Raw genomic sequence first — 11,745 nt, forward strand, 5'->3', positions numbered from 1 at the left:
ATGGTGTGGAGACCATTTTAGTAAGAGTTTTAGTTCCCCCAGGTTACTCTTAAATCGCTTTCCCAGACTTATGTACCTTCGTTAAGCTTTTGGGTACATGGGGAGCAACAGAGCTCATGAGCATCCTTTGGGCGAGGCTCCAACCTTGCATCTTGCAGACGGTGACGAGGGGCTGCTGCACGCTGGCCCAGCTGCGGGACACTGACTGCCCTTCCAGGGAGATAATCTTTGTTGGTAAAAGACATCTGTCTGTCTTCCCCTCGCTGCTGCTTTGCTCAGGAAACTTCATCCCCACGTCACTTGTGCCACTTTGTCCAGTATGAGAGCAAGTGACATGTGGGCTTGGACCTCTGTCATGACTTCTTGTTCTAGTTCCCATTCAGAGAAAATGTGGCTGAACCATTGAGAAGTTTGGTCCTTGCCAAAATCATAGTAGAATCCCTAACATTCCTGAGTCTCCTAGTATGTCTGTAAGTCATACTATAGACTAGCTTAAACGAGTCTGTAACTTAGTTGATTTTGTAAATAAGATAGAAAACTTTTTAATCAGTAATAAATAAAAATCACATTTTTTGGAGAACTTACTTAGTCATACACATTTGAAAAGTTCTGGTTCACCTATAGGTAGAGTCCAAATTGAGAAGTAGCTTCTAGAAATAACTTTACTAGGATGATTTGCACCAACCAAAAAAACAATTCTTAATCTATGAGATGCTTCAGTTATGTCACTTCAGAATTTTAAGGGAGATTATTTTAAATTAGTTGTTTGTGCATGCATAGTTATTTCATAATGCTCAATTGTTTTTAATAGCTTATATGCAGAATTAAAGAACTGTCCCTTTCCTAGGAGTTGGACGCTCAATGGAATCCAAGTTGACATCTTTGGGAATTAGAACTTGTGGAGACTTGCAATATATGACCATGGCAAAACTCCAAAAAGAATTTGGTCCCAAAACAGGTCAGATGCTTTATAGGTTCTGCCGTGGTTTGGACGATAGACCAGTTCGAACTGAAAAGGAAAGAAAATCTGTTTCAGCTGAGATCAACTATGGAATAAGGTTTACCCAGGTACTGCTCTCTTCACAGGTTTTACCTTATATTCTTTATATTTTCACGTAGTCCTGTCTCTCCAACTAGACCATAGACTCTTGATGCTTGAAATTAAGTCTTAAAACTCTTGCCTTTCCCAGAACTGGCAGAATGTTTGTTTTTAAGTAGACAAGAGCAGGGCACTAAATCATACACATGTTTAATATTGAAAGCTAATCTACTTGAGAAGAATTGTTAGGCATGTAGGAAAATAACATGGAGGGTATTTTTTTTTGTTTGCCTTTCTGTAGCCAAAAGAAGCAGAAGCTTTTCTTCTGAGTCTTTCAGAAGAAATCCAACGGCGACTTGAAGCTGCTGGCGTGAAGGGTAAACGCCTGACTCTCAAAATCATGGTACGAAAGCCGGGGGCCCCTGTAGAAACTGCAAAATTTGGAGGCCATGGAATTTGTGATAACATCACCAGGTAAGCTTATCTTAAAAAGGATATTGGATATTGATGTTTCAGTGCAGGTTATTACAATTAATGGAAAATGAAAAAAACTGAGGAAGAGTATGAATAAAAATCTGCAAAACGCTGACGTTCCTGGACATTCTGCGGAGCCGGGTCTCAGCCCAAGGCTGTCAGAACTACGCTGACTTGCCAGGTTCCAGGCCAGCCTGTCTGTGTGTCCCTGACCGGGCAGACTGTTCTTGGGGTCTTGAGGCTGTGGAGTTTAGTGCAGGGACAGAAAGGGAGGCGGTTGTGGACTTGGCGGAAGGGTCCTGCAGGGAAACGTCAGTGTAATAATTCAGAAAACGATTTCAATGAGACATTTACTTCATTTAGGGAGGTGTAATTTCTTTTCGTGAAAAGATTAATCAGATTATGGTAGTCTCTGGAAACTGGTAGAAGGCATTTTAGAACCCTATTTTTTTAATGTGAGGGCCACTAATATAAAACTTCATGTAAGATTTGTGACCAATATGAAACTACCTAATTTTGTATGCCATTTTATACTACACAGTACACTGTATCTTAAAGCTTTGGTTGATTGACAGATAAGTTAAAATACAGTGTAGTAGTTTCCTCTTGCTGTCTGTGCATTTTTAAATATCTTATAGTTTCTTAGAACTGTATATTGTGATGCATTCAGCAGTACCTAGGGGCTCACTCAGTCTAAGCAGAATAAGAAAATCAGCCTTCATTTAATCCTTTTTGGAAAATCCAGATATTCCAAAAATCTAATTACAGCATTAAGAAAAACTGGGATTTTAACTGTACTTTATTTCCCCCAATTCAAGGATAATATTCATTCGGCTTTTTTGGTAAGCACATATCTGCTTGCTGTTATTGGTATTTGTTCATTTTTGTCCTAAACTTTTAAAAAATTTTATTTTGAAAATTTTAAACATGTAAGTAGAGAAAACAGTGTAATGAACCCCATGTACCCATCACCTGATCTCCACAATTGCTGGTGGGCACCTGCACCATCCTTCCTCTCCTTCCCCCCAGTTATTTTGAAGCAAATCTCAGATACAGTATCATTTCTTCCACAGATATTTCAGTGTTTATCTCTAACAAGACTTTTGTTTGGTAAACACAGGACAGTTCAAAAATCTGCCTGCATTGCTGGCAATAAAGTATACATTTTGCCATGCCCTTAAAATAAATATCTTTGGATGAGACATGATAAGGCGTAAACAGCACGTGATTAATTGAAACAAGTGTAATTTTATAAATGTAATAAGATGTAGACCAATTGTAAGCCATTAATTTAAGCCTAACATTTTGGTGGTATTGTAACTGCATAAGAAATGCTTTAGGTGAGAGCTTATGAAATATTATAATACTGATCCTGTATTTCCTCTAATTCAGGGGTTGGCAAACTACTTCCTGTGGGCCAAATCCAGCCTGTGGCCTGTTTTTACATGATTCATGGGAGCTAAGAATGATTTTTATATAAAAGATTGTAAAAAATGAAGAATAGGTGAAAGAGACAACAGAGTACAAGCTATTTTCCATCTGGCCCTTCCCAGAAGTAGTTTGGACCCGTGCTGTAGTCAAACTGAAGTCCTGTGTGGTTTAGTAAACTCAGAAGTGTATAATAATTCTGTAATCTCTTGTAATTGGCCTTAATCAAAAGCTGCATGGCAATCACGTGACTCACAGGCACATTTTGATACTGTCATCGAAACGACAAAATTTAAGTTGGATCAGTCAAAGAGCCACGTGTAGATTGAGGTCTGTGGCTTGATTATCACTTGGGAAAATTTTTCTTATAACAGTTTTCCTTTTGGGAAAAGAATTCTTGGAGTTCTTTTCTGTATATGTGTTTTTAATTTGAATTGTGTGTGTGTATATATATAATATATGTATGTGTGTGTGTGTATATATATATATATATATATATATATGTAAATGTGATAAACGAAATTGAAAAGGTCAAATACAACCTCCAGTCCTTTGCACCTCTCGCCAGCTCTGAGCACCACACTTTTCAACCTTTTTGTGGTTTCTTCTGATATTTACATCCATATTTCTAGATATATGCCTCGTTTGCCTGACTTGCTTCTGTAGAAGAGGGTTTTCTCCCTTCTCTCCTCCACTGCCTGTTGCTCTTCTCCCCAGATGCGTTTCTTTCCTGTGCCCCCAGTCGGCTTGGTGGGTTTTGGTTCAGTCACTCTCCACTGTCCCATTATTATGACCTGTACATACTGTACATAGCTGGTCCATAGTGTCCACTAGGATCACATTTTCTTTCCTCTTGAATATGTTTTTCCTGGAGTTAACTGAGTATCTCGTTTTGCTTGCTTTTTTGTGAATTTGCCACTGAGTTTATCCCCAAACTCCCTTCCACTGTGACTGTGTTTTAACACATCAGCAAGTCTGTTACTGGTTTGATCTCTTTTCTTGGAGGCCTTTCTCTTGGGGCCCCCAACCTGCTACTCCGGTCTGAATTCGTTTATTTTAAGACTTGCTGAAAAGTTGGAGTCGTGGGGTGCCCATTCTCTGCGTTGGATCCCTGTTTTCCTAGATCCCTGATCTCCTCGTACCTTGAGAAGGAATTCATGGGTGTAAACCTGTCTGTCCTCACGCTCAGTGGTGTGCTGACTTAAAGGTTATAAACATATCTTAGAAATCATTTTTCCTCAGACATTTAAAGGCTCCATTGTCGTCATCTTTTTCGGGGTTACTATTGAGAAGTTCACTGCTCTTCTAATTGCCTGTTCTTTATAGGAGATCTGCTCTTTCTGGAACTTTCAGGATCTTCTCTTTATCACAGGTGTTCTGGGATGGTATTGGTTTGTCTTCGTGCCAGGTACTTTGCCAGTATTCAATTTTTCATTTCTATCAATACCAACATTTTACATTGGAGTTTTAAAATTTATTCTTTGGACATTAAGTATTTATAGTATCTCTTACTTCACAGATACAGAGTTCTCTCTAACCTCTTAAATGTTCTTCAAGTCCCAGTGTCAGTCTGTTTCTGAGTTCCTTTTTTCCTGTTTTGGTTGCTGTCTTTTATATCAGAGATTTTCTTCAAGCATTTATCTATCTGATAGTTCTTGGCTGTTCATACGTGAACTGCTGAAATGTTGTGGGAGCCTCTGCACTCTTAGTGGGACACGCAGACCAGGGGGGCTTCACTCTGGGAGGGCGGCTGGAGGGGCTTGGTCTTTGGTTACCTCAACCAGCTGGCAGCATCTGCGGTTCTTCCTGTGAGATGTTCCACCTAGGGGCTGGGTGAGAAGATGGACCGGTGACAGCTAGTGTTCTGGTTACTCAGGAGGAGAGGGGTCTGGGTGGGAAGGGGTGTACTGTGCTGCTTCCGGGCGAGGGGCCTCGCTCTTCCTCTGCTGTGCCTGACCCCCCCCCGTAGCTTCTCTGTGTCAACATTCCCATCTCTGGGAAGCCGTCCGGGAAGGAGGATGGCCAGCTGTGAGAGCCTGCTTCCCATGTATTCTCTCCCCTTCCTGTCAGACACACCTGACACCTCTAATTGCTGAGCTCTTCTGAGGTTCTGTAGCATAAACTGGCTTATCTCAAAGTTGGTGCCTTGCTTTAGGCATTTAGCAGGCATTTGAGTATTCTAAATTATGGCTGACATTTTTCCTCTCCTCTTGTCTTCTGTCCCTTTTCTATCTTTTAAGAGTTTACACCTTTCAAAAATAATTTCAAGTCCATTTAGTGTTGTTTTGGAAAGAAATGAAGATAAACACGTGTTTAAACCACTATGGTCCACTACAAATCTTGCTTTTAAGTTACTCTCTCTTTATCTGTGTGAAATAAATTTAAGGTAATCATTAGGAAACAAACCAATGGAAATTTTTTGCAAATGATTTCCTTAAAGAAATAGGTACTTTCCATAGATAAATACATAATGTATTCATAGTACTGAAAAAAGAGAGTAAATGTAGTCTTGGGCACCTGATATTGCTGGCACATTCTCTGGTCCCCCTTGAGTTCTTACAGGTGTAAAAATTGCATATTGTAGTCTCTCTGGATTTTAGACACGGCGCCACCATACTTCCTTCCTCAGAGGTGTGCACACGTTTCTGTGTCCGCACGCCCGTGTACTGGGCATATTCACATGTGGAAAATAGAGTCAGGAGAATCTGGGAGATTCATCTTTCTCTTCTGAATATTAACCGTACCTCAACATAGATAATCTTGCAACCTAAAACATCTCTGGGAATCTAAAACATTGTACTTACTGCTCAGGCTTTAGTTGCAACATAATAAGCTTATATTTGAATATACATTAACTGAAGTACATTTCTTTAAAACATTTTTCTCAACTTATTTTTGGTTGACCAGCTCTCTGAAAGTCCCAATGTTCTTGATGATTTTTCTTTTCCCACTTGTTGCCAATGTAATTAATTTAGCATTATTGGCTTCCTTGAAGGAAGACTATCTCCTACTTTTTTAAGGATCATATTTAATACTTATTTAAACTTTTTGATAACTTGCTTTACAACTTTAACTCTTTAAGCCGTTCCATACTACTGAGGTACCAGGGAATACATACGGAATGTAGCTTTTGTTCCTTTAAAAAAGTTAGTTCTGTCACTTACAGGACTGTGACTCTTGACCAGGCAACGGATAGAGCAAAAGTAATTGCAAAGGCTGCACTAAACATGTTTCATACGATGAAACTCAACATATCGGACATGAGAGGGGTGAGTAGTAACATTTTAAAGCAGGATTTTCTGGAATGTTTTTCTTATTTGAGGGTTGATTGGAGGGTGGTCATGGTGCAGTTTAGGGGGTTTATATGCAGCTTTTTCAGCTCCACTGATGTAATATAAGAAGAGAAATTGAAAAACGACTTTCTCATCTGAGCTGGTCTCCTTATTTAAGAATTCACATTTGTTCTGAAATCTGTTTTCTGCTTAGAATAGTAAGTTTCATATCTTGAATTTTTATAGTGCCTTTCTTTTAAACCACCAAAGACTTATCTTAACGTGTGTTATTTGCTTCCTGCTCTGGTTCCCGCAGAAGGAGACGGGGCTGGGGGGAGTGTGAAGCTGCAAATGTTTCTTGACCTTTAAGGTTCTTTTTCATCAGAAGTTTGTTCTGATGTCTGATACAAATGATGATCTAGAAGGGAGAGTTTACCATGGGCACGTGAGGATGCATGATCAGTGAGAGGGCATCAAAAATGTAAAAGCCTTCATTTTCTTAAAGATTAACCTTTGTAGGTTGTGTGTGAGTAAAGGATAGTTACTCGCTTGGTATGGGTGTTGTGGAAGGATTAAAAAGTCACTAAGCCAACAGTGATGAAACTCCTCCCTGGAGTACTGTCATGGGCAGGGAGTGGTGCTTATCTGTGTGGATGCCTGCCTGCCGCATACCCACTGCCCACCCCACCCCCAAGCCTGGTTTTTATTGACAAAAATGATAGGTAAAGTAAGGTTGCAAGTAGACTGTCCCCTAGTTAAATTTTGTTCAAGTTTTATTTTAAAAACTTAATTGGGAATTCCCTGGTGGTCCAGTGGTTAGGACTCGGCGCTTTCACTGCTGTGGGCCCAGGTTCGATCCCTGGTCAGGGAACTAAGATCCCACAAGCCACACGGCGTGGCCAAAAATAAATAAACACAAAAACTCAATTGATGAGAACTTAAGTGGGTACGGTATTCCCACTTTTTTGGAGTTCCTGATTTTGAAGAGATTATGTTTGGGTAGATTAGATACTGTAAAATTGAGAGTAGCTAGTATAGCTAGTATAGAAGTCGTTTTTGTAATAAATTGTATAAAAGGCTGTTTGAATTTAACTTTTTTTCCTAGAAACCTATTTTATTCTGGTTCTAGGTTGGGATTCATGTGAATCAGTTGGTTCCGACTAATCCAAACCCTTCTGCGTGTCCCAGTCGCCCGGCAGTTCAGTCAAGCCACTGTCCTGGTGGGTCACACTCTGTCCTTGACCTCCTCCAAGTTCAGAAAGCTAAGAAGCCCACAGAAGAGGAGCACAAGGAAGGTCAGTGGTTGTCAGCATGGTTCTCGTTTTGGAGCTTATACCGTCAGGAGTGTGAAGTTAGTGTACAGGTCGTCCAGCCTTGCTCCCTGTGACTCTCAGAAACACGCTGACATTCTGAATTATGATGATTCAGTAATAAAGCTTTATCTGTAATGGATTAAAGTGCTCCTTCCCCCCGCCCCCCCCGCAATGAAGAGGCTATTTTATGTCATTTCCTGTATTTTCAGTATTTCTGGCTGCTATGGATCTGGAAATTTCATCTGCCTCTAGAACTTGCACTTTCTTGCCATCTCTTTCTTCACATCTGACATCAAGCATCAGTCCTGTTACTACTAGCAAAGCTGAGTCCTCAGGGAAATGGAATGGTCTACATTCTCCCATCAGTTTAAAATCAAGACTTAACCTGAGTATAGAGGTCCCATCACCTTCCCAGGTATGTATTTATAGTTGTAAATACGATGTCAGTGTAAAAGTAGTTTTACAGTAGGAATGATGTTTTTAAGTTATCAGTACAGCCAAGAAAGGGAGAAAGGGCAGCTTGACAGGGTGGATCGTGGTGTTACTTCCAAATGGGAAACAAGTTCAGGGCAAGATTGTGCTTTTGCAGAGATTTGCAACTCTGGCAGGTTGTAAAACATGGATGAGAAAGCCTGTTCTGTGAACTGCCACGGTCAGCAGCCTCTGGGCCTCCCTCACGGTTGTGATCACGTGGACACAGCTCTGTTCAACAGCACGGCTTTGCTGCTCATTAGTAGAGGCCTTTTGTCAGAGGTTTCTCTTGCAGCACTTGCAAACAGTTCTCTCTATAGGGTGAATGATTTTCCAAACACAAGCTATTAATTCCATTGGTGTGGTCTGTAAACGTGGTATGCTGTTGGCATTTTTGCTTTTTGGAAACTTTACATAGCACTTTAAGCTCTGTTGGGAAAATCAGTTTTCTTTGTTCCCCTAAGTGGTGGGATGTGCTGGCTGTGAGGCCAGGGAAAGGGGCGGTTGGGAAATGCTCGCACTGGGTCCCTGGTGCTGGTGAGTTACCCCGAAATAGTGGCTCCTAGCGAGGTAAGACTGGCCTACCAGCATGTGGAATTGCTTGTTTCCAAAGGGATGTATAGGCAGAGGATTCTAGTGTGTAGGCTGGAGAGTTGAGCTTCTAGAATCCCTTTTTCCTAGCTTGCTGCTCAGACGAATATAATTTATATTCGGGGGCAGATAGTCTCCTGTCTGAAAGGTAAACCTCTGACCCAGGACTCTACCTCACCCCAGAAATGGACATGCGCCTTAGGCACTGGCCACTTCCCCTGGGCAAAGTTTAAGATTTGAGCTTGACAAGGGCCCACCTCTCTGGTTCATTGAGGAGACATGGCTGAGCTGACCCTGGGGTACTGGCCAGGGGCCTGCCCTTGTCATCTCGAGTCCACGCATGACCAGCCAGACATCAGTGGCAAAGGACCAAGATGTTTCAAAAACGTGCTGCTTTGGGGGTGGCTTTCCTAGCCTGATAACCTGCACCTTGCGTTCACCATCCATGATGTTGCAGTGGAAGTGAAAGTGGTGCGTTGACTCTGGAAATGCATCGTCCCAGCATCTGTCGGGTGTCTTACAGCTAGACCAGTCTGTCTTGGAAGCGCTTCCACCTGATCTCCGGGAGCAGGTGGAGCAAGTGTATGCTGTGCAGCAAGGAGAGCCACCTGGCGACAGGAGGAGAGAACCAGCAAATGGCTACAGCACAGGAATGTTGCCACAGCCAGTTGGGACAGTTTTGTTACAAATACCAGAACCTCAAGAATCTAACAGCGATGGGGGAATTAATGTAATAGCCCTTCCAGCATTTTCACAGGTGAGTTGAATTGAGGCCCTTCTACCATAGCGTGAATATCCTCGGCCATCTGGCTTCCAGGTCAGGGCACTTCTCTTTTCCTTTTCTCCTTTGCCCCTTAACCTCCCAGTGGCTGACTCCGTCCCTTGGGGGAGGAGGGATGGCCCGTCTCCACATTACCTGCGGGACACAAACTGACAGAGCAGCCAAGTATGGACAACAGGGGGCAGCGAAGAGGGAGGCTATGGGGTGTGGGTGCTTACAGCTTCCACCCCAAAGACAGAAACACTCTGCTGTTTCATTGGCCTGAGAAGACCCTGGGCCACACTCGAGTACCAGGGTGAAGATGTGTAACCGTACACTAGGGACAATAACACAATCAGAGTTTGATGTTTAAGAAGAACGTCACATATGCACCTGTTCTCTTGCGTTGTGCTTCTCATTTCCTACTAGTGCTTCTTGCCCTGGTTGTTCTGCACAGTGTTTTTTTTTTTTTTTTTTAATTAAGTCAATTCACATTCAATGCTGTATTCCTTATTCTCACCCTATAACCTTGTGAGGATTTAATGAGCTTTGATGTTGAGGACCTAATTCATACAGATCAGAAGAGTATGATTTGAAATAGTCTATTTCGTGAAAAATATAAACCAGCTGCCTATATATAGAGAGTCAGCTCAGGTTTGACTTCGAACTTTCTCTTTTCCACCAGGTGGACCCTGAGGTGTTTGCGGCCCTTCCTGCAGAGCTTCAAAAGGAGCTGAAAGCAGCCTACGATCAAAGACAAAGGCAGGGAGAAAGCACCCCTCACCCGCAGCAGGCCAGCACATCTGGTGAGCTTTGCCAGTGACACGTAACAGAAGTGAAGATGTGAGAAATGAAATTGTTTGATTGTTGTAGTATATATATGATGGCCAGAGTCTTTAAGCTGTTAGTCATGTTCAGTGCTCTTCACATCAGGGGAACAGAACTAGTACGCAGTACAGGTTAAGTGCTGTCAGAGTCCTAGGTGGATTTGTATCTGTAGCTTCTTGACTTAAAAGTCTGAACAAGCTATTACCCAGAAATCTTCTGAATTGATTATCTGTCAAGCCAGTTGTCCTTTGAGACCGATCCTTCAGAGGATGTAGGTTTAAAGCCCAGAATCTGAAGGTTTCTGAACATGCGTCACAAATACCACATTTAAAATGAAAACAGAATACTGCCTGCTGAACTGCTGGAAGTAATTCGCCTGTTGAGTTTTCATTGACTGCTGCGAGCCCCGTATAGACTAGCAGGTCCCAAACATCACCAGTAAGTGGCTGAGCAACCCTAGGAATCACGGGGCCACCGTCACTTGCCGCCTCCCTCAGGGAGGCCTGTGCTGCATGCATGCGTGCGTGCGTGCGTTCAGGGCTGCTCTTGGGAGGAGGAAGGGGCCCGTCCTGCTCTCCAGGCATGTTGTGTTGAGGATCTTATGCCATCTTCTTTTAGTGCCAAAGAACCCGCTACTGCAGCTAAAACCAGCAGCGGTGAAAGAAAAGAAAAGAAACAAGAAAAAAAGCTCCATCAGTCCCCCCAAAAAGATTCAGAGCCCTTTGAAGAACATGCTGCTTAACAGTCCTGCAAAAACTCTGCCAGGGGCCTGTGGCAGTCCCCAGAAGTTAATTGATGGGTTTCTAAAACATGAAGGTCCTGCCTCTGAGAAACCTCTGGTACTTTCTTTCATCCTTTTTAAACTTTGACCTCCTCCATCAGATGTTTATGTACTCGATGTTATGTAAATATAGCACTTTCTATCATTTGTTTTCTTAACAGGGAGAACTCTCTGCTTCCACTTCAGGTGTTGCTGGCCTTTCTGGTTTGCAGCCTGAGCCGTCTGGGTGTGTTAGACCCCCAGCGCCCAACCTAGCTGGAGCTGTGGAATTCAGTGATGTGAAGACCTTGCTCAGAGAATGGATAACTACCATATCAGGTTGGCCTGGCTGGTACTGAGACGTGATGTCCTCTGACTACAGAACATGAACTCAGCTCTATAGAGGAACTATTTTCCTAACTCTAATGAGCGTAAACCAGCCACCCCCCAACCTTCTGACCTCTGGGGGCGGCTCGGAAAGGTTCCTTACCACAGCCCACTCGTGTGGCAGCTCTGAGTCACTACTGTAGCACGTAGTTTCCTTGATCCCTGCAGACCTCTGCCTTTCTCCTTCAAAAGCATAAGGTGGTCCTCATTTGAGATTTCTCCCCTCTCTAGATCCAATGGAAGAAGACATTCTGCAAGTTGTGAAATACTGTACTGATCTAATAGAGGAAAAAGATTTGGAAAAACTGGACCTAGTTATAAAATACATGAAAAGGTAACTATTCAGTGCTTTTACCCAAAGGGAAAAAAACGGCATGTCTGTCAGTCACCACAGCTACTGGAGGGAGGTGAGGCGCTGAGCG

The 11,745-nt window shown here is 42.6% G+C and overlaps 1 protein-coding gene and 1 long non-coding RNA gene across 13 annotated transcripts in view; one reads left to right on the forward strand and one right to left on the reverse strand.

Annotated features, from left to right (window-relative positions):
- The window catches only part of REV1 (REV1 DNA directed polymerase), an 88,377-nt gene that overhangs the window by 75,925 nt on the left and 707 nt on the right, over positions 1-11,745 (forward strand). For all 12 annotated transcript variants that reach the window (XM_082356127.1, XM_082356128.1, XM_082356126.1 and 9 more), the window contains 10 exons: positions 848-1,068; positions 1,341-1,513; positions 6,108-6,210; positions 7,343-7,508; positions 7,736-7,941; positions 9,112-9,345; positions 10,034-10,154; positions 10,795-11,015; positions 11,119-11,275; positions 11,555-11,657. In XM_082356127.1, coding sequence (XP_082212253.1) covers positions 848-1,068; positions 1,341-1,513; positions 6,108-6,210; positions 7,343-7,508; positions 7,736-7,941; positions 9,112-9,345; positions 10,034-10,154; positions 10,795-11,015; positions 11,119-11,275; positions 11,555-11,657 — 1,705 coding nt within the window. The remainder of the gene's footprint in view (positions 1-847; positions 1,069-1,340; positions 1,514-6,107; positions 6,211-7,342; positions 7,509-7,735; positions 7,942-9,111; positions 9,346-10,033; positions 10,155-10,794; positions 11,016-11,118; positions 11,276-11,554; positions 11,658-11,745) is intronic.
- On the reverse strand, positions 890-11,548 carry LOC309611584. Its single transcript, XR_014234607.1, has 2 exons — positions 11,427-11,548; positions 890-1,009 (listed from the first exon to the last, which is right to left on the reverse strand). It is a non-coding gene; the product is annotated as an uncharacterized lncRNA (long non-coding RNA).

The sequence above is a fragment of the Balaenoptera borealis genome (assembly GCF_965194805.1).
Source record: "Balaenoptera borealis genome assembly, chromosome: 15".
In the NCBI taxonomy this organism is placed as follows: Eukaryota; Metazoa; Chordata; class Mammalia; order Artiodactyla; family Balaenopteridae; genus Balaenoptera; species Balaenoptera borealis.